This window comes from Ochotona princeps, chromosome 15 (assembly GCF_030435755.1).
Source record: "Ochotona princeps isolate mOchPri1 chromosome 15, mOchPri1.hap1, whole genome shotgun sequence".
Classification (NCBI taxonomy): Eukaryota; Metazoa; Chordata; class Mammalia; order Lagomorpha; family Ochotonidae; genus Ochotona; species Ochotona princeps.
The window spans coordinates 3,174,208-3,194,039 of NC_080846.1; the positions used below are offsets into that span (position 1 = coordinate 3,174,208).

At 60.6% G+C, this 19,832-nt stretch overlaps 2 protein-coding genes across 4 annotated transcripts in view; one reads left to right on the top strand and one right to left on the bottom strand.

The window, feature by feature from the left end:
- The window catches only part of EFCAB6 (EF-hand calcium binding domain 6), an 85,442-nt gene extending 74,129 nt beyond the window's left edge, over nt 1–11,313 (top strand). For both annotated transcript variants that reach the window (XM_058673641.1, XM_058673642.1), the window contains 6 exons: nt 470–697; nt 5,609–5,839; nt 7,762–7,930; nt 9,353–9,537; nt 9,786–9,935; nt 10,974–11,313. In XM_058673641.1, the coding sequence (XP_058529624.1) occupies nt 470–697; nt 5,609–5,839; nt 7,762–7,930; nt 9,353–9,537; nt 9,786–9,935; nt 10,974–11,096 (1,086 nt within the window). In that variant the 3' untranslated portion in view covers nt 11,097–11,313. The remainder of the gene's footprint in view (nt 1–469; nt 698–5,608; nt 5,840–7,761; nt 7,931–9,352; nt 9,538–9,785; nt 9,936–10,973) is intronic.
- A 2,378-nt stretch (nt 11,314–13,691) lies between these two features.
- Nucleotides 13,692–19,832, bottom strand: part of MPPED1 (metallophosphoesterase domain containing 1) — a 50,367-nt gene continuing 44,226 nt past the window's right edge. For both annotated transcript variants that reach the window (XM_058673391.1, XM_058673392.1), the window contains exons 5-7: nt 16,093–16,208; nt 14,947–15,060; nt 13,692–14,237 (exon numbers count right to left, since the gene is read on the bottom strand). In XM_058673391.1, coding sequence (XP_058529374.1) covers nt 14,119–14,237; nt 14,947–15,060; nt 16,093–16,208 — 349 coding nt within the window. In that variant the 3' untranslated portion in view covers nt 13,692–14,118. The remainder of the gene's footprint in view (nt 14,238–14,946; nt 15,061–16,092; nt 16,209–19,832) is intronic.

Here is a 19,832-nt window from a genome sequence, read left to right on the forward strand (position 1 = left end):
CCCGTCAAAAAAAAGCCTTCCACACCGCACCTGCTGCAAGCAACCTGACTGAACTGGTGCTGGGACTCGGTCAGCAGGCCTAGGCACCATGCCATTGGGGGATACACAGAGGAGAGTCCACGGCACACCCTGCCCAGGACCAGGCTCCTGTTGAGCAGCCCCACCTCTCAGAGGCATTGCCCTGACCCAGTAAGACGAGCCCTGTGGCCAGGAACAGCCTCTGTCAGCCCTGTTTGACCTGCTGGTGGCTCCTGTAGATTTTATCGTGTGTGTGTGTATCTGCAATTTGGGATCCCGTTGGTTCTGTCAGTGTGGGTTCTTTGGGATCCTTTAGGTTTGCTGCTGTGTATGTCATGGCACATTTGTCTCCTGGTCTCATCAAGTGGGGCCTCTGTACAATGGTTCTGGGGTCAAAAGGAATCCATGTTGGTCACGTCTTCGATGGATTGATCCATTGTGTTTCGTGCAGACGGCTGATGAGTGGGCAGAGAAGATGCCCAAAGGCCCGCCGCCCCCCGTCCCAAGGGACCCGAGCATCAGAGAGACCCTGGTGCGGCTCCACAAAGCGGTGGCTGCCTGCGTCCATGCCATCACCCAGGAGTTTGAGAACTTTGACACCATGAAGACCAGCACTGTCTCCAGGGATGAGTTCCGGGCTGTGTGCACTCGCCACATCCAGATCCTGACGGACGAGCAGGTGAGGTGCATGATGGGTCCCCGGGCCTGGGCGGGACCCACGGGTGTGGCACACGATGGGTTGGTCCCTGGGTCCAGGCGGGACCTGAGGGCAGTCCCCACCCACTGCTCCCCAAGCAGGAGAGGCTTACGATAGTTCTGAACTATAAACTGCTGGCAGTTTTATCTGTTTTGTGGTTTGGAAATCTTAAAAACTGTTGAGGCAGAAACTTGGAATTGCCTGCCTATAAGGGTACAAATGGTGTCACTTTTACTTTGAAAATCCACTTAAACTCCAGCTGTCCCTCTGCCTCTGCTTCTCTTGGGCGGGGCTTGTGTGACCCAGCCAGGTGGCCAGCCTCTCCCCACCCCAGGGCAGGGAATGTGGCCCCTGGAAGATGCTGGCCGGGCTCCTTCCCCTTCTCCTTGCACTTTCTGGGATGCTGGTGGCACCTTCCTGTGCCCTGGGCCACTGTCCCAAGCCAGGGTCATGCCCTCGCCAAGGCCTCTTGACTTAACACAGCCCCTCCTAAGACCCTCCCCATCAAAGGCCCCTCTCCCTCCCAAGCTGGGGCTCCCTGGAGTCTCCTTCCCCATCCTCCCTCTGCTGAAAAGAACTTGGTTCTTTCTTAGCCTGAAAGCTCTGACAACCTGCTGGCCTGGGCCTCTGGGCCTCAGGGGACCTTCCACAATGGGATCCGGATTGTTGCCACCACACCCCACCCCCTCTAACCTCCCACCACTTAGCAACTCATTTCTGGGCAACAGGAGTTCAGATAAAATAATAGTAGTAGTAGTAGTAATTCAAGAAGACATCCGAATCCTAGCAAAGCAGCACCATCTACTTCCTCTAGTACTGGGCAAGCCCGGTCCCAGGAACTCCCTGCACGTGCTGGGTGGCAGTGTTGCCCTTTCCCCTCCAAAGCTGGCCTCACTCCGATGGAGCTGGGCACTGAAGCCCAGCACTGGTGGAGCCGGAGCCAGTGGCTTGGCAGGCACAGGGGCGCCATTGTTGGGCGCACTTTCAGAAGCACTGAGCAGCCAAGCCGTGGACCTATGGCACCAGCATGTAGCTAACTCCTGCTCTCCACCCCGTCCCTCCTGCCGTGGTTTGAGGTGACCACAGGCTCTTCACTTCAGCTCTTCTTCCTTTTCCATTACGAGCATCTGAAGCAGCATGATGTGATCATAATTAAGTCGTACAAGTTCTTGGGAACATTTGCGATCCGGTGTGTTGTTTGTATAACCATGTCATCTCTGGTGTGTGGAATGTGCAGCCTGTGGTTATGACTGTCAGGTGAGGAGCTCCATGTGCAGTGATTAGAATCAGTGTGACAGGGCCATCCCCAGAGACTGTCTTCTTGTCTGCTTGGTCTGCCAGTTGCCAAGAGGTAGGCTGCAGTTTCCCACTCTGATGGTAGATTCCACATTGTTTGGAAATTGTGTGCATTTTCATTGCCTATTTTTTAAAAGATCTTAAAGTGCATGCATATTTAACCTCTTATATTCTCCTAGTAAATTGAGCCTTTTATCACTTTGTAATTTCCTTCTTTATGCATGCAGTATAGTTTTTGGCTCAATGTCTATACTTAAGGTTAGTTTAACCACCCCGGATTTCTAATTTATTCTGTTTACTTCCAACTTAAAAAAAAATTCTTTGGCCTTTAATGTTTTTGAATACATTGTTCTAAACAGCCATGTAATGAGATTTTTACAAACCCAACCTAATGCTGTTTGCCTTTGATGTGGATATTTGGCTCATTTATATTTATTGTTATTCATGTGCATTAATTTTGTGATACACCATTGTGTTTTCCACCTAACAGTTTTTATATTTTAAAATCCCTTTTTTGGATTGAGCATCCATCTCAGACCGGAGTCATTCCTTACCCTTTGGGCTTGTCTCCTAGAATCTCTTTCTCCATGACGGACATTCCTCAGCCACAGTGTGTCAGTGGTAAACCACCTAAGCTTTTCCCTCTCAGAAAGCCCTGATTCTTATTCTGTGGTGGTTTAATAAAGTTATTTTTCTGTGCGGGACTGTAAGTTGGCAGCGGTTTCTTCCCAGCACTTCAGCAGCGCCATCCTAACATCCTCTGGCTTCCATGGACAGTGCTTGCAGGGCCATGTCTTTCCTTGGTGTCCTGTGGGATGCCTCTGGGGCCCCAGGTGCCCCAGGCATGTATGCTCACAGCCTCTCCGGGGAGCAGGCGCCATCCTGAGGTTCACCATCTCGCTCAGCTGTGCGTAGGGCATTGCTTCATCTATATATCGATTGTTTTAGTCTGCTGAGTGTTCAGGTGGGTTTATTTTAATTTCAAGGAATTCTATTCACCTGCCATTTCAGATCTGCTGATTCTGACCTTTGCTCCATGTTTGTTTCATTATTAATTTCCACTACTGTATTTTATGCATTGCTTTTTGTTCTTTATTTTTTAAGATTCATTTATTTGTTTGAAAGGCAGTTATAGAGAGAGAGAGACCAAAGGGAGACAGATCTTCCATCATTAGCCCATTCCCCAGATGCTCACAGTGGCTGGGACTGAGAACAAAACCAGGAGCCAGGGGCCAGGGCCAGGGCCAGGAGCCAGGGCCAGGGCCAGGGGCCAGGAACCAGGAGCCAGGGGCCAGGAGCCAGGGCCAGGGCCAGGAGCCAGGGCCAGGGGCCAGGAGCCAGGGCCAGGGCCAGGAGCCAGGGCCAGGGACCAGGGGCCAGGAGCCAGGGCCAGGAGCCAGGGCCAGGGGCCAGGGGCCAGGGCCAGGGCCAGGATCCCCCTACCCCATCCAGTTCTCCCGTGTGGAGTGCAGGGGACCAGCAGCCTCCCAGGATACATTAGCAGCAGGGTAGAATCGTTAGCTGGAGTGGGGCAGACACCCCATCCCTAATGTGTGACACAGGTGTGCTTACTGTGTCCTCGCTGCCAGGTCCAGTGGCCACCCCTGGGTGGACCTCCAGGGGTGTGTCCCCCACCTGCTAAAGTTAATAGCTTGTCTGGCCTGTGATGGTCTCCTGTACTTCCGGTGGACTCTACAAAGCACTTAAAAGGGGTGTGTGTGTGCACAAGTGTGCATTTAAGACTCATTTTAATTGAAAAGATGACATAGGGAAGCAAAGACAGAGATCCTCCATCTGCCAGTTCACTTCCCAAGTGGCTGCTCTGGCCAGAGCTGGGTCAGCCTAAAACTAGAAACCAGGAGCTTCTTCCAGGTCTCCCCTGTGGGTGCAGGGGCCCAAGGACTTGAGCCATCCTCCGCTGCTCTCCAGGGCCATACGCAGGAATCTGGATTGAAAGTGCATCCGGCACCCATATGGGATGCCAGTGCCACAGTCAGGTTATTAGCCTGTTCCACTACCACACCAGCCCCTAGAAGTATGTTTTAAAGAGCACTTATTGGGACTGGCATTCAATGCAGGGGAATGTGTGTACCAGTCCTGGCCCCACTTCCAATCCAGCTTCCAGCTGGCAATGAGCCACAGATGGTCCCAGGGTGTGGCTCACTGCTGCTCTTGTGGGAGGCTCAGATGGAGTCTCAGCCCGGGTGGCCGAGATGGGGCTGAGGCCCTGAGGAGGAGGAGTTTGGGAGGTCAGTCACCCAGCTTGCCAAGAATGACCACAGAGGTGGCGACAGATGGGTACACAGGAGCCTGCAGGATGTGGTGTTCCAGGTAAGGAGGTCCCAGCTCTCCTGTGCCCGAGTTACCTGGCCTGTGGGTGACCCAGCAGCTTCATGGGGGATCTTCAAGGAATAGCAGGCTTCACTGAGAGCCCAGAGTTTCCAAGGAAGCTTGGCAGATGTGGGGTTTGCCACTCGGGAGGGGTCCCAGAGGGCCACCATGGAAAGATATGGTTGAGGGGGGCCCTGCTATGCAGAGCAACCCGCGAGGGGCTTGCTCACAGAGCAAGCAGGCAGAGCAGCTGCTTGGCCGCTTGGCCCTGGGGCATGGGTGCCCTGAAGCCAGTTCTAGAAGTTTCTAGAAGTTTCCAAGCCTGCAGTGACTGGCAGCCCCAGAGGAAGGAGGACTGTTCTCATGGCCCATTGGAGCCTGCAGCCCTGAGTGTAGGCCTTCTATCTATTTCGAAAAATCTCTCGCAGTTTTAGCAGAAATTCTAAAACAGAGATGCATTCTCGGTGCCTCTTGCCCCCACCCCCGCATGAAGCACCGGGAACCATTCATTCCCTATGCGTCCCTCACCACATGAGGGAGCAGAGGGTAGGTCCTTCTGTCCCCACGTCATCCTGGCAGCCAGGCCTGGAACTGGACCCCATTGTGTCAAAGAACGACATGGAGTCAAACCAGGAAGCCAGTCCCCGTTCTCCTGGACTTGCGATGGCGCAGAGCAGCCCGCCAGGGGCACCCAAGTCCCCAGCCCCATCCATGCCGCGATGCAGCCAGCGGCCTCACAGCCACCATGCTGAGCCCACAGACACCTCCTGGGCGTGCCACACACCTCCCCTCTCATCTAGCAAGATAGATGTGTTTTTTGTTTTTTGTTTTGCCTGAGGGTGAAATAAATAATCCCATGGCTGTGGGCTGTGTGAGCTGGCGAGCCCCTGCCAGAGTACAGGTGCACCCACAGGGATGAGAGGCGCGGATCCGGGACCCCCCACCCCACGCAGGGTGAAGGTGGGCCAGGGTAGGTTCTCCTCTCCTGCAGTATCCACGCTGCGGCTCCCGAGCCCTCGCTGTGGCTAATGACATGATTTCCTGTCCTGAAACAGCTCACACAGGACCCAATCCAATCAAGAACTATCAGGCAGAAGCCATGAATAAATCCTCTTGCTTTGCCTTCCCAGTCTTCCAGAGGCTTCTGTCCCATGGGGAGCCCCCGTGGTGTGTGTGTGTGTGTGTGTGTGTGTGTCTGACACCTTGGACCCCAGCCCTGGGTCCCACCTCCCCACCTGGCCGCTCACGCACCTGCTTCCCCTCCAGTTTGACAGGCTCTGGAGCGAGATGCCCGTCAACGCCAAGGGCAGGCTCAAGTACCTGGACTTCCTGAACCGGTTCAGCTCGGAGCAAGTGTCCACCCCAGCCGCCACGGGTGACTCAACCAGGGCCCAGAGAGGCAGCAGCGTCCCCGAGAGCTGGGAAGGAACCGGAGTGGCCGCATCTTCGCCCACCCGGGACCCGAGAGCGGGAGTGCGGTCACAGTGCCACTCGGGCGTGAGTCCTCACCCCGCCCAGACCCACAGACCACCCACCTCTGGTTCCCGGGGTACAGATGAGGAGGACAAGGCTGGGCGAGGTGCAGGCAGGGACCACTGCGGGTCCTGGGTGCCTGCTGCCCCATGGGGGTAGACAGGAAGGGAGGGGTGTTCGGGGGCTAGAAAGGAGGTAGGGGAGGGAGGGATAAAAGGGGTGGAGGGCAGGAGGGGGTAGAAGGCTTGGTGGGCAGTGCTGTGGGCAGATGCGACATGCGGTGGTGGTGCAGGCAGAAGGCAGCAGGCGTGGGCAGTGCTGGTGGCAGAAGGCAGCATGCATGGGTAGTGCCGTGGACAAAAACGCAGCAGACGTGGGCAGTACTGTGGACAGAAGGCAGCAGGGGTGGGCTGTACTGTGGACAGAAGACAGCAGGCGTGGGCTGTACTGTGGACAGGAGGCAGCAGGCGTGGGCTGTACTGTGGACAGAAGGCAGCAGGCGTGGGCTGTACTGTGGACAGAAGGCAGCAGGGGTGGGCTGTACTGTGGACAGGAGGCAGCAGGGGTGGGCTGTAGCATGGGCAGAATTTGGCCACTCTGCGTGGTGCCTTGGGTCTTTGGAAGGCTCGTGCCTGGGGCAGACAGCTGTGGGTAATGGTGATGCACCCATTTCACTGTGGAGTGAGCGAGGCTCCTGGAGGTGACCCCAAGGCCCCTCTGACCACAAGCCCCGGCCTGGAGCTGGCACAGAGGGAGGCAGCCAGGTTCACTGAAGCCCTGGGCAGTGTCCCCAGGACAAGTGGCCACGCATACACACGGGCCACTCAGAGCTCAACATGACCCTCTGCCCAGCACGCACAGCCCTTTCCCGCCTGCTGTGCCCTGGGTGTTTCCTGCTGAGTCCCTGCTCCCGTGCAGTGGATGTCCTGGGGGCGATGTGGGCTGGTTTTCAATCCAGGGTCTTGCCCCTCACAGAGGTGGTAATTGTAAGCAGAGATACAGCCCTGTGCCCAGGTAGGAAGGGGTTTATTTCACAGACTGGCATGCCCCACATGCGGTGTTCCTTCCTGAGTGGGCCAGCAGGTTGCTCAGCAAGAGAGAGTTGGGGTGACAGGGCTACCCCCCACCCTCAGCCTCTTCTCTAAGACAGGGGTTGGACCTTAGCGTGCACAAAGCTTTAGGGGTACCTCCATGGGTGGTCCCAGAAGAGACACAGGTGTGACCTGGCTCAGCACTGTGAAGGCTCCACCTTGCACAGGCCTGCTGCTCCGCCTGCTGGGGGCAGGCAAGCCCAGCAAACACAAGGAGGATGCAGCGAGTTGAAAGGTGGGGCAGGGGCACCCCAAGGCAGCCTCAGGCCAGTCCCTGGGACCTGGGTCTTTGTCCCCTGCCGCAGCAAGCAGAAGGACCAGTGTCCCTCGACAGGTGGCTAGGAACACCTGGGCAGGCTTGGAGGGGCTCCAAAGTGGGGGACCCGGAGGCAGAAGGGGAAGTGTCAGTGGACGCTGAGGTGAGCTGACAGAGGAAGGGGGCTCAGGAGGCCCCGTGGAAGCTGGCACCGCAGAGTGCTGAGGGAGAAGTCGGCCCAGCTAATGACCCTCCATGGCATCCAGGGGGCATATGCAGTCCAGCCAGAACTGGCTTGTCCCTGGTGTCTGTGTTGGCCCCTTTTGATGACTAGACTTCGTCCGGTGAGAATTACATCATCACTTCATACACACACGACACAGGCACGCACACATGAACACATACATGTTTGAACACACATGTAGACAGCCACAGAGCAGTCACCTGGCTGTCAGCGTTGCTGCCAGGACAGCCTGCCAGGGGGAATAGGAGCCACCAGCTCTTTCACGTTGGTTCCAAGCTGCCGCCTCAAGGCCTGGCCATCCGTGGAAGGTGCTGGCTTTGGGCAGGTGGCAGCCATGCCCTTGTCCTGCCCACAGGCGGCCCCGAGTGCAGTGGCCACGCCGGACTCCCCCCCGCTACAGAACTGTGAGCCCATCGAGAGCAAACTGCGGAAGAAGCTGCATGGCTGCTGGCGGGAGCTGCTGCGGGAGTGCAAGGAGCGGGACGTGAATAGGCACGGCGAGATCACCGCAGCTGACTTCCTGGGTGCGTGGGTGCACCCACCCTCCAGCTGCAGCAAGGGAGTTGGAAACGAGGGAGCCAGCTGGGAACTGGGGATCAGATGGTGGGCAGGGGGCACGGAGTCCCCACCCCCAAGAGAGAAGTCTCCTGCCTGCACCCCCGCCACCAGAAGGCAGAGCTGGCGGTGGCCGCTGAGCAGGGTGCGAGAGGTGGTAGCAGAGGACACCCTCCACGTGACCCCTGCTCTGTGTTGGGGATTCACTTGGCGCCCCTGTGCCGCTCTGATGAGCTTCAGCCCGTTCAGTGCAGGCTGCCTCGCTCTGTAGCATCGAACCCCTCAGGCCCCTGCAAACCCCTCTGAAGGGGAGGGGTCTTCCCGAGAGCCCCCCACCAGCATCAGTCACCTGTAGCACAACCAGGGCTGAATGTGCTTAAGGAAAAGCCTCAGAGTAACAGGCAGAGAATACGGGAGGCAGTGTGACCCAAGCGCATCCCACCGACTTTGCTGATCTCCTGGGAGCCACCAGCCTGGCAGGGTCTGCAGGGCAGAGCTCCACACAGCGGAAACCACGCACCAGGAAGCCGCCCTGCATGTCCACCCACTGCCTACGGCCCCAGGTCATCCTCAGAGCCCTGGCTGCTCCCAGCTGTGGGTTCCCCTGCAGCTCTCCCTGCCAGTTTGGTCTGCAGGTGCTGCTCTGAGCAGTCAGCCTCCCCACTCCCACCCCGGCCCTTGTTGGCCTTGATGGGCAGGTATGCCTCCCGAACCCCACGCTTTGCTGCATGAAATGTGTGTTTGGGGTTGTGCACGCACAGGCCATCACTTCAAGGGCTGTGATGGTTCGCTGGCAGGGGAGAGGAGTTGGCACGAGGCCCGAACTGGGGTGAGTGTCGGGGGCAGACAGGCTTGGGCCTCATGGCTGCCTGGACACCACCCCCCTACTAAAGTGGCCAGCCTGTGATCCTCGTGGACAGCCAGACAGCCCTCAGCTTGCATGCACACCTCGCAGAGGGATTCCCGGGCCCCCACAACGCGTGCTCTGTGTGTGTTGCCATCTCTGCAGATGGCCATGGCCTTGGGGCTCAGGACCAGTTGACCACCAGCTGGGCAGAGGGCCCATCAGAGTCCCCTTTGCAGGGTGACCCCTCCCCCTGCCACCTCACACCAGCCAGTCCCCGCCCTGTCTGTGGGACCACCCCCACACCTCCTTATCCTCTGCCCCGTGTTTGACCAGGGTGGTGCAGGTGGCCCGCACCAGGGTCCGTCCCAGGGACACTTGATGTCTTGGGAATTCTGGGAAGCAGGGACACGGCCAAGGCACAGCAGCCAGCATCTCAGCAAGTGAACACGCCAGTGAATGAGTGCAGGGTGGGAGTGACTGAAGCGAGTGAGCGGGCAGCCAGCCCTCCGCCCGCTGCCGCCCTGAGCCGCCCCTCCCACCGCAGCACTGGCCGACAGCTTCGGCCTGGACCTCAACACGGAGGAGAGCCACCGGCTGCTGCTCAAGTACGACCTGCACGGCCACGGCCGCTTCGCCTACCCTGCCTTTCTGCAGAGCTGCGTGCTGCTGCTGCAGGCCAAGGAGACCTCGCTGCTGCAGCGCCTCAGGATCCAGAACGCGCACAAGATGGTGGGCGCGCCCGCTGCCCTGCCCACTGAGCACCCCACTGCACCCCTGCTGCCTGCCCTGCCCACTACCCACCCAGCTCCCTACCCTGCCCACTGCACACCCCACTGCCTGCCCTGCCCAATGCATACCCACTGCACGCCCCCAGCCCACAGCAAGGCCCAGCTTGGCTCGGTGTGCCCTGGTCCCTTGTGGCCAGGGGTTGTGGGGGACAGGGCCAGGCACTCACCCTCCCCCTCGGTACATTGCAGAAAGAAGCGGGTGCGGAGACAGCCTCCTTCTACTCAGCCCTGCTGCGCATCCAGCCCCAGATCCTGCACTGCTGGCGGCCGATGAGGCGCACATTCAAGGCCTACGACGAGAGCGGCTCAGGGCTCCTCAGCGTGGCCGACTTCAGGAAGGTAAGCACTGCTCTGCCAGAGCCCCCTCCTCCCTGGGACCCCCGAGCGGGCAAAGCCTGAGGCCACTTGCCTCACCTGCAGAGCTTCCAGAAGCCCCTACTGGCCACTCCCCAGAGCCACCAGGGCTCAGCCTGCCAGCAGCCCAGAGGGCACCTGCTCCTGAGCACTGCACAATGTGGCTACACAGTGAGCCTGGGGCCCTGCCACACACAGTGGGCCTGTAGCCTGGGGCCTGGCCGCCATGCCATGTGCACACAGCTCTCCTGTCTCCATGGTTTGCCCTGGGCCTTTGGCATTGGGCATCCCAGCCAAGGTTCTCTACCCTCTAGGTGGCCTCCCCAGAGCTCAGAGGGATCCGATGGGCACAGCCACAGGCAGCCTCAGCTCTCTCTGCTGCTTTTTTCCCACCAGGCTGGCAGCGGGGATCCTCCTGACCCTCTTAGAAGCCAATTGTAACACGCAGCCTAGGCATGAGACGGTTGTTTTGCCACTAGGTTGAGCTGTGAGTTTGGGCAGAGTAACAGCAGCTCGCTCAGGAGGCAGGATGGCCAGAGCTGACCTCACACCTGGACCAAGGCCCCCTCACAGTACAAGGTGGCTGCTGGAACTCCAGCAGCTGTACCATATCCCAGGCACAGCAGAGGGCTTGGAGAGGAGGTGTTCTGGAAAGTGCATGTAGCATTCCCATTTGGAATCCACTGGCCAGGGATCCTGGGGGTGGTCCTGGGTAGTCAGGCCTGGAGGACAACCGGGACTGTGTCACAGAGGAGGAAGGGCAGGCCCTGCTGCTAAGTGTCCAGCGGGCCTTGCCACTGTACTGTCCCAGCAGCTCTGTGTCCCGTCCCAGCTGCCCTGGCAGGTCCACCTCAGGCCTCCCACCAGGCCGAGACCCCACGGCTAGGTCTCCCCTGCAGCCCTCTCCACCTGCTCTCAGGTGCACTCGGGCTGGGGGGGTGTTCGACTCCCCTCTGGGAGGACAGGGTTGGGGTCCCCTTGCTGGCAGCAGGCCCAGTGCCCTCCAGCCCCTCCCCCACACAGGTGCTGCGGCAGTATAGCATCAACCTGTCAGAGGAGGAGTTCTTCCACATCTTGGAGTACTACGACAAGGCGCTCTCCTCCAAGATCTCTTACAACGACTTCCTGCGTGCCTTCCTGCAGTAGCCCCTCCCTCAGCCCTGGTGGGACACCCCTGCCGAGGGGTTTCAGAGACCTCTGGCAATGAGCCCGGAGACCAGGAGACCCAGGAGCACCTGCAAGTCCTACCTTGGCAGGCTCCAGCACCGGTTTTCCCCAGCTCCTGCAGGTGGCTGTGGGCAGCCCCCACCTGCAATGCAGGCCCCTCACTCGTTCTGAGCAAATAAAATGGTCTTTGTCGCAATGGCCCCTGAGGAAGGGGTTGCTGGTGGCACAGAGCCCCTGGAGTCTGGGGGTGTCTGCCACGGCTGCTGGCTGGGCATGGCCCTGAAGAGCCACAGTGCCCAGGCAGTGCCTCCTTCCCCATCGCCAGTTGGAAGCAGGCACCTGCTCCCTGCCATACTGCTCCACAAGGCTGGGCTTTGGCTGCTGGGTATGGGCTCTGCCCACCTGGCCCTGGCCCTGGCTCTGACCTCCTCCCACATTCAGCCAGGCCCTGAGGAGCAGGTCAGCAATGGGGACCTGTGACAGTGGCCCAAGAGCAGTCTCCTCCTTGGAAAAGGCTGGTCTGATGGCTCCAAGAAGTCAGGGATGGCCATTGTCCCTGCCCCCAGCCATGGGGCAGTGGTTGGTCATGTCCTGGTGAGTCCCCAGAGGGGCTTGGAACCAGATGGAGGATGCGGGTCTAGAAGGAGATGATGGCACAGCCTGGTCAAGGCAGGCAGCGTGGCCGTGCGGCAGGTGCACGGCCCAGAGGTGGTCCCTTCGTTGGGGACATGTCCAGCTGTGTCAGAGTCACACGAGCTCCGGCTGCACAGCCAGGGTGTGAGCTCCAGGTATGGGTTTGCCCGGCCACCTGTGGGGCAGCAGGGCACTCATGGGTAGACCAGGGTGACCCCTATGAGGTAGGGGCCTGGCCCTGTGAACCCACCCAGGCCCTGCGCAACAACCCAGGCTTCATGGAATGAGGAAGTGGGGTGCAGAAGCCCCATTCCAGGAGCCCCTGTCCGCTTGTAGATCAGCTGCGCAGGTCCCAGAGATGTCTCCCTGCCACCCCGCAGGAATCTCACTATATGTCCAGCCACTCCCCACCAACCCAGGCACCTCGAGCCAGACAAGTAGGCCAGGGCCCCCATGTGGCTGAGGTGCCTGGCTTTCTGGCTGCTGCTGGTGGGGCTGTGCCCCCAGAATGAAGGAGCCCCACCCCCAGCCAGGAGAGCCCTGGGTTGGTTGAGCCTGGGACAGGCCAGGCAGGTAGGTGAGGCCCAGGCCAGCTGCCGCACAGGACCACTGCAGGTTGGGTTCTCCCCAGGAGTTTTGGTGAGCCCAGAGCGAGGACTCACAGCGCAGGCCCAGGCAGCTCTAACTGGCCGCCTCCTGCGGCAGATAAAAGGGACCACACTCTACCTGGGGAGAGCCGGTCGGGGAGGGTGACATGGACCCTCCACACGCACCCCCCTGCCCCACTCCCTGAACACTGCATGCCCCATCCATCATGTACACTGTACTCTCCATTTGGGATCTGCTCCCCAGAGACGCCCCCCACCACCCCCGCATCCTTCCTCTCCCCGCAGGGCAATCCCGAGTCCAGCAGTGCACATGCGGCGTGTGGATGCAGGCGCGTCTCTGCAGGGCACGCACCCTCCTGTGTGGCCAGCCCTCCCTGCACCAGCCCCGTGCTGAATCTTCTGTGAGACAAGCCGGGTGCTTGATGCACGGAAGCAGGTGCCACCATATCACTGCGACGTCCAGGCCCAGCCAGGCCTGTGCCTCTCGGAAGCCCTCCCTGACCACCTCGTATGCTGTACTTGTCCCCCGGGACCAGGTCTGAGCCTGTCTACCCCCTGTTGGGTAGGCTCCAGGAACCTGCCAAAGTGCACTGTGAGTTTGCCACCACTTCCCAGTCCAGGGCACACCCACAAGGGTGTCCACTGACCGTGCAGCAGGGGGATGGATGCATGGATGATGAACAGGTGGGTGGAGAGGTGGTGTGTGAGCAGATGGTGGAGGATGGATGAACGGAATGATCCCTGCCCCTGCCCAGCTAGAAGCCGCCCAGCCCCACCCACAGCACCCAAGACCCAGGGAGGTGCCTCTGGCTCTTTGTACAAAGACTTTATTGTCTGACATGCTGGACAAAAGCCTCAAAGCCCAGGCCGGAGCAGGCTGCCGCCGCCGTGACGTGGCCCACGCCTCCTGGGGAGTTTTGCAATTTCTCTTTGCCACATAAAAAAAATACACCGTCTCCTGGAGCTCCCCTAGGAAAGCAGTTTGTAAAGTCTGCAGTCTGGATTGCGTGGAAACCAGCAGAAGGGCCGTGCGTCTCCCAGGCCACCACCCCCCCATCCCAGCCCACACCCCGCGTGGCCCCAGCTGGAGCCGAGGCACCCCGGAAGCAGCCCAGCTGGCACCAGCCCCTGCCTGTGGGGCCAGCACCCTTAGGCACGCTCCTCCCTCTTCTGGCCTCAGCAGGGACGGCAGCGCCCCCATGGCTGGGGTCCTCAGAAATGAGATGTCTGCAAAAGCGTGCAGAAGGCTGGGTCCCCAGCAGGAGCACAGTGAGTAGGGGACGTAAAACCTGGTGGGGGGGCCACAATGGGGTTAGGGGTCACGCTCTTGAAAAGCAAACTCCGGGGATGGGGGGAGAGGCCACAAGGGCAAGGCTTTAACCATAGAGTGGGACTCTGCCTCTCCCTGTGGCTTCCGCAGGCAACCCCACCAAGGGCATGTGACTGCTCAGTCCTGGGCGCCCCCAGCAGGTGTGGCCCCCATTCCTGAGACGCCCCTAAGGGAGATCCCAAGACCCAGCGGTCCAGGCCAGGAAGGTGTCAGGCGCACAAGTCAGTCACTGCCCAAGCAAGACGGGGCCGCAGGCGGCAGGGCCCTTGGCAAGGACACGCAGCATGGAGCAGTGCCGGGTGCACGGGGTCGCAGGGCACTGCCAGACCATCCTGAGGCCTCACCATGGTGGCCAGCCAGGCAGGCAGGTGGGTGGTGGGGCTCGGTGCTCTTGGCCACGCAGGTGCAGCTGAGGTGGACGGGCAGGCAGTCAGGAGCTACGGGGCGTAGGCAGGTCGATGACAATGGGCGGGTTCACGGGCTGGTAGTTGACGGTGCACACAGACGCGTTCACGTAGGTGGTGGTCCCATCCGCCATGACACCATATCCTGGAGAGGAAGCACCTGTCAGGCCAGGACCTGCCCAGCACTAGGGTGCCACGGGCTGGAACCCTGCAGCTCGGCCTCCTGTGTGGTACCACTACCAAGCCTGCTGCAGAGACCACGTGTGCACGGCCTGCTACATGGAAGGCACACGCCCTCAGCATCGTCTTCCTCACTGCCCATCTTCATCACCACCACCACCATCCTCCTCTGCACATGGTGCTACATCACTATCACCCTGGCCATCTCTGCCACACATTGGTCGTCATTAGCATCGTCACTCTTAACTGCTGTCCCTGTGTCTCCCTCAGGGAACCATCCCAAAGAAGAAAAAGCAGGCTTGGCTGCAGCTGTGTGGGGCCTCCCAGGGAAAGCCTGCAGGGTTCAAGGGCCCGGCAGGACAGGGTAACCTTCCCCACGACGGCCACTCAGCCCAGGGTGCACATCATCTAATCCACCACCAAAGCATCTCAGGCAGGCCTGCTGTGTTTATTAAGCACCTACTGTGTGCCAAGCCCTGGAGACAAAGGCAACAAGATGGGGCCGCCAGCCTCAGGGGCCCAGTGTCCTCTGCACAGAGCTCCTGCCCATCCCCCATGGCTGTTCCTGGAGCTGCTAAGGTCTCAGGATTGGCCTTTGTCTTCCTCACAGCCCGGGTGCAGGTCAAAATCAGGTGAGGCAGGAGGTGCCCCTGCCCTGCCCGCTGGACACTGACCTTCGTGGATGTGGCCGAAGACGTGCAGCCGTGGCTGCACGCGCCTCTGCACTGTGTTCAACAGCTCCACACAGCCTACACGCTGCATCTTCTTAGGGACCCAGTCCAGGAAGCCTGTGTGAAAGATGGCATGGGCAGTGATGGTGCCCAGAGGGCCAGGCCAGGGCACAGGTCCCTCCACCCCAGCCCTGCACTGCCTCCCTCTGCAAGTGCCAGGCACCGACGTGCACTGGAGCCCAGCCTGCAGCCCAGGAGCTGGACTTGTGCCCAGGTGGCTCAGGATGGACACAGTATCATGCTCTTGGCATGCACCTGCACTGGCCATCTGGCAGCCACCTGTGGGCACCAACAGGCTCCAGGCGCTTGGTCCTGCTCTGCTTGGGTAGGTGGATCAGGGGATCGGGACTTCTGATCTGGAGCTCAGGGGCTGCGATGCCAACTTAAAGCTGAGAGACATGAGGAAGAGGAGGAGCAGGCCCGGGGCCACCTCTGCTGCCCCAGCTGGCACTCGACCTCCCTGTGGCCCCTCTGCATCCAGCAGAGAGAGGGGCTGGGCGAGGCCCCTGGCCAGTTTCCAGAGTGTGTGCTGGGCTGTGGGGAGGGACCCTGGGGTAGTGCAGCACACGGGGCTCCCCATGCAGAGCCAGGCTGGGTATGCTCAGTGTCGTGGGGCGGGTGCCAGGAGTGCAGGGGTAGGCGGCAGGGGAACGGAAGCACACATGCAGGGCAGGGAATCCTCACCCAGGTGGCGGGCACTGAGGGGGACATGGTCCTCGTGAGGTGATGGGGACCCCCTGCTGGCTCTGCATGCTGCCGGGCCAAGAGCCTGGGTGACAGGCTTGGGATGAGCAGCTCCAGCAGGGTCAAGAGCTCCTTTTTGTTGTAACTATAGAGAGACAGCACCGGCTCACTCCCCAGGTGCCTGTCACAGCTGGGATGTGGCCAGGCCATAGCCTGAAACTCAGTCCAGATCCCCCACGTGGCAGCCGCAGGAGCCTGACCATTCGAGCCATCACTGCTGCTCCAGGCTGCTGGCATGGGGAGCCGAGCTGGACTTCTCGCAGGGGCTGCCTCCCCACCCAGCGTCCCCTCCCTCAGCCCACAGGGCCCCCCAGAATGTGAGAGGCTGGGCCATGCCTTCCTTACCCAGCGGCGGTCCGTGTGTGACCAGCACGTCCACGCCTTCGGGGATAAGGTTCCACTTGTCCAGCAGGGCCTGGCCCCGAGGCAGGTTGAAGCCCCAGCCGTAAAACCAGGGCTGCCTGTGAAGGGGACAGCAGCTGGTTCAGAAGGGGGCGCCCTGGAGACAGCCCTCTCCTGGGGAAGGGGCCCGCCAGGCCAGGGACCCTGCTGCTCCCCATGCCCTCCCCATGCCCTCCTCTGCCCAGCTCAGCCCTGAACAGCCACGGTGCATGCGTGCCACACGTGCCTCTCGATGGCTCCCTGGCTGAAGAGGAGCTGCTGGGATTCCCTGAGGTCACACTGTGACCCTGGCGTCCCCTGAGCTGGGGTCTCCGTCACTTGCCACCATAACCTCAGAATCCTCCATGCATGTGCAACCCCATAGCAATGGTGCCTTCAGCACCTGCACTGCCCACGTCCACCAGTAACCCTTCCTCAGCACCCCTGCGTGGGCATGGAAGCTGCCACCCTTGTGCCCATGGCAATGATACCAGGAGCTGGGGCCTTGGGGTGAGGGAGGGGCATGGTTTTGAAGGAGGAGCTTCGCACCTTCCTGAAGCGGGTCCCTCCTCCATGGGGGGACATGGTGCTGTGTGAGCAGGAAGACCCAGCCAGGCTCCCGACTCATTAGCATGTGGGGTCTCAGACACCATCCCGACCAGCCTCCCTCCCAGGCTGAGGCCAGCACAGCTGCCACCAGGACCGTGGGAGTCACTTTCCCCCCAAAGCAGCCCCTTTACCCTGAGGACCTGCAACCCTGACCTTATTCTGGAACAGGGTCTTTGTGCTGAGCTCGGGTAAGGCAAGGTCACAGCCAGCCTGGTGTCCACCTGAGCACAGACGCGGGCAGGAGCAGGGACCGACCCAGGCGCCCTATGGCCACCACCAGTGAACCCCCAGGGCTGGCAGGAGGACAGGGCTGTGCTCTGTGATGGCGATGCCCAGTGCCTTAATGCAGCCATGGCCTCCCCTTCCAGCCCCCCAAGGCCAGGCTGGCCCCAAGGGGTGTCCTCTGTCCTGGGGCTGGGGAAATTGAGGCCAGGGATTGGGGACGAGGTGCCACCAGCCCGTTCTCGTCACCACTCCCCTGCACTGTCCTTACACGCACCCCTACACCCTTCTGAGCTCCCTTGGAGCCCAAGAGTTAAACCTGGGACCCAGGCAGATTAGTAGGTGCAAGCCCAAGTAGGAAGGGGACCTGTGTGGCCTGGGTTCCCGCCCAAGCCACCTGTGTCGGCTGCTGTGCTTTTCAAACATCTAACCAAGCACTTGCAAGGCAGGCGAGCCCTCGCTGGTATGGGGAGGAGGCTTGTGCCTGCGAGTGGCCACAGAAGTGGGGCTTTTGAGAGAGACACGTTCCCTGCCCCCAGATCCCTAGACCGAGCCCCAGGGGAGGCTTCCTCCAGGGCTGCTCGTCTGCAGACTTCAGGGAAGCACAGCGCTGGATTGCCCAGAGAGGGTGGTTCACTTCTCAGAGTCACACAGCAGTCCCTGGGGGTGGAGGGAGGAAGTGGGGGGTGGGGAACCCAGCTCCACCAGGCAGCTGGTGCGAGCAGCTCCCACAGCCCAGCCCCTCCCTGTCCCCGTCACCCACTATGTCTAGCTGCCTCCGGGCAGGACGGGAAAGGGCAGGGAAGGTGGCAGCAGACATGGCCCTGGGTCAGTCACTTCACGTCCCCAAGCCTCAGGCCCCTCCCCTGTGACATGGGGTGATGAGGTCGCGGCCCCCAGCACTTGGCCCGTGGGGGCAGGGAGAACCTGGCCTGATGTGCGGTGAGAGGACAGCCCCCCCAGAATCCCAGCCACCCCCAGCGGAGCAGATAGGGGCAAGTTTCCCAAGCTGCCCCAGAGTGGAGGTTGGGGCAGCAGTCCCCAGGATTGGGGCAGTCCAGTAGGTGGCTGCACCCTTTGCCACCAAAGGGGGAGGAGAGGAGGGTCCTTCCCCTGGGGAGCCCACCACACCCCAGGCTGGTGATGATGTGACCCCTCCCGTCGGGCGAGATCCAGCACCATGGGATTGTCCTGGGGTTCAGAGCCGGGCTCTCCAGAGCAGCCCTGACCCAGCATCTCCCCTGCATGCGGAGGGCTCCCTGGCTGTGGCTGTCCTGAGAGCTGTCCTGTTCCAGCCTGGCCTGCCCGCCTGCCCTGGGAGGCGGTGGGTGGAGCAGGATCCCCACGAGCCTGGGAGGCGGCTCTTGCAGCCGCGTCCCCATCTTCCCGCTCTGAAGGAACCATTGGAATAATTTCCTTACAGGATGATGGTTACCGTGGCAACCGGAGCAAATTTTCCTTTTCTGAAGCAGATGTCTCATTTAGCTGAAAATTAGAATGTGAACAAACCCCTGGGAAAAATTAATTCAAACTTTAACAGAGCGCTGAATGCAATGCGAGCGCAGCGGTTAACCCCTTAACAGCTTCCCATGCGCCCGGGGCAGCCCTCAGACCTGGCCCATTAAAGCCCTCCCCAAGGCCCACCGGAAGCTCACGCAGGCTCCCCGACAGCACCTGTGGAATACACCGGAAGCAGGGCCTCCCCCAGGCCAGAGGAATCAGCCTGGGGTACACTCCTCCCCCACTGCTCCTCATTTCCAGGGCTGCTAGGATCTGGGATGAGGCAGCCTTGAGGGTGCCCAGGTGGGATGGAGGGTCCAGTGGTGTGGCCATGCCAGAGTGGGGAGAGCAGGTGGAAGGGGCACCCTCAGACAGATGCAGCTCGCCCCCAGCCACACCAAGGGCCAACGGCCAGCGCAACCCCATAGTATAGGCATAGAGAGTGAGGGGCATGTGGGCAGAAATCAGGCTGCCCTGTGTGGCCATGGCTGCCTCAGGATGCCCTGCTGGTCTCCCCAAACCCACTGCAATATTGGGGTCCCATCTCGGAGAGCAGGGCTCAGCAGAGAGGCCAGAGGCCAGCAGCGTGTCCAAGGACATTCATGGGCGGTCCAGCCAGCGACCATCGAACAACCACTCGGGGTGCCATGGCTTCTCCCCACTTCCCATCCTTCTGAGTTTGACTAGACAGAGCTGGCATCTCTCATGAGCCCAACTCCCTCATCATCCATGGTGCGGAGCCGGCTCAGTGCGGCTTGCTCGAAGTGTTCAGACGCCCCGCCCCGCCCCCACAGCAGGCAGGGGAGGAAGTTACGTGTCAGCCCCTCCCCTCCTCACCCTCTTGGCACAACCCTCACCCCAAAAGCCCTGACAGTCCCTTGTTCACAGACAAGGACACCAACCCTGCCCATCAGCTGAGCCTCCCACCAGCATGCCCAGCCAGGGTTAACATGCCCATTTCACAGATGTGACCTCAGAGTCAATCCCCAATCCAAGATGGGTGTGGGGCTTCTGTCCTTGGGCCTGGGACAGGGGGCAGGGGAGTAGTGCTCAGTGGTGCCACCTCCGATGCCCACAGCCCTGCGGGAGCCCCTGGTGAGACCTGCCTGGGCCAGGAGCTCTTGCACCACCGCTGAACACAGCACTGGGACCTCTACCTTGTACACCGTAGGTTGGGGCAGAGACACAGCCCAGCCTGGGCTGTCAGGTGAGCCTGGCCTGGGGCCCCCAGTGCTGGTCAAATGCTCTCAACCCCAACCCCACAGAGCCGGGGTTTCCAGGAACCACTGCCAGGGTCTTGGGTAAGGATCCCACTGCAGGCTCCCAGGCCCAGCAGCAGGGAAACTCAAGCGTTACTCAAGCTGTGCCAAGAC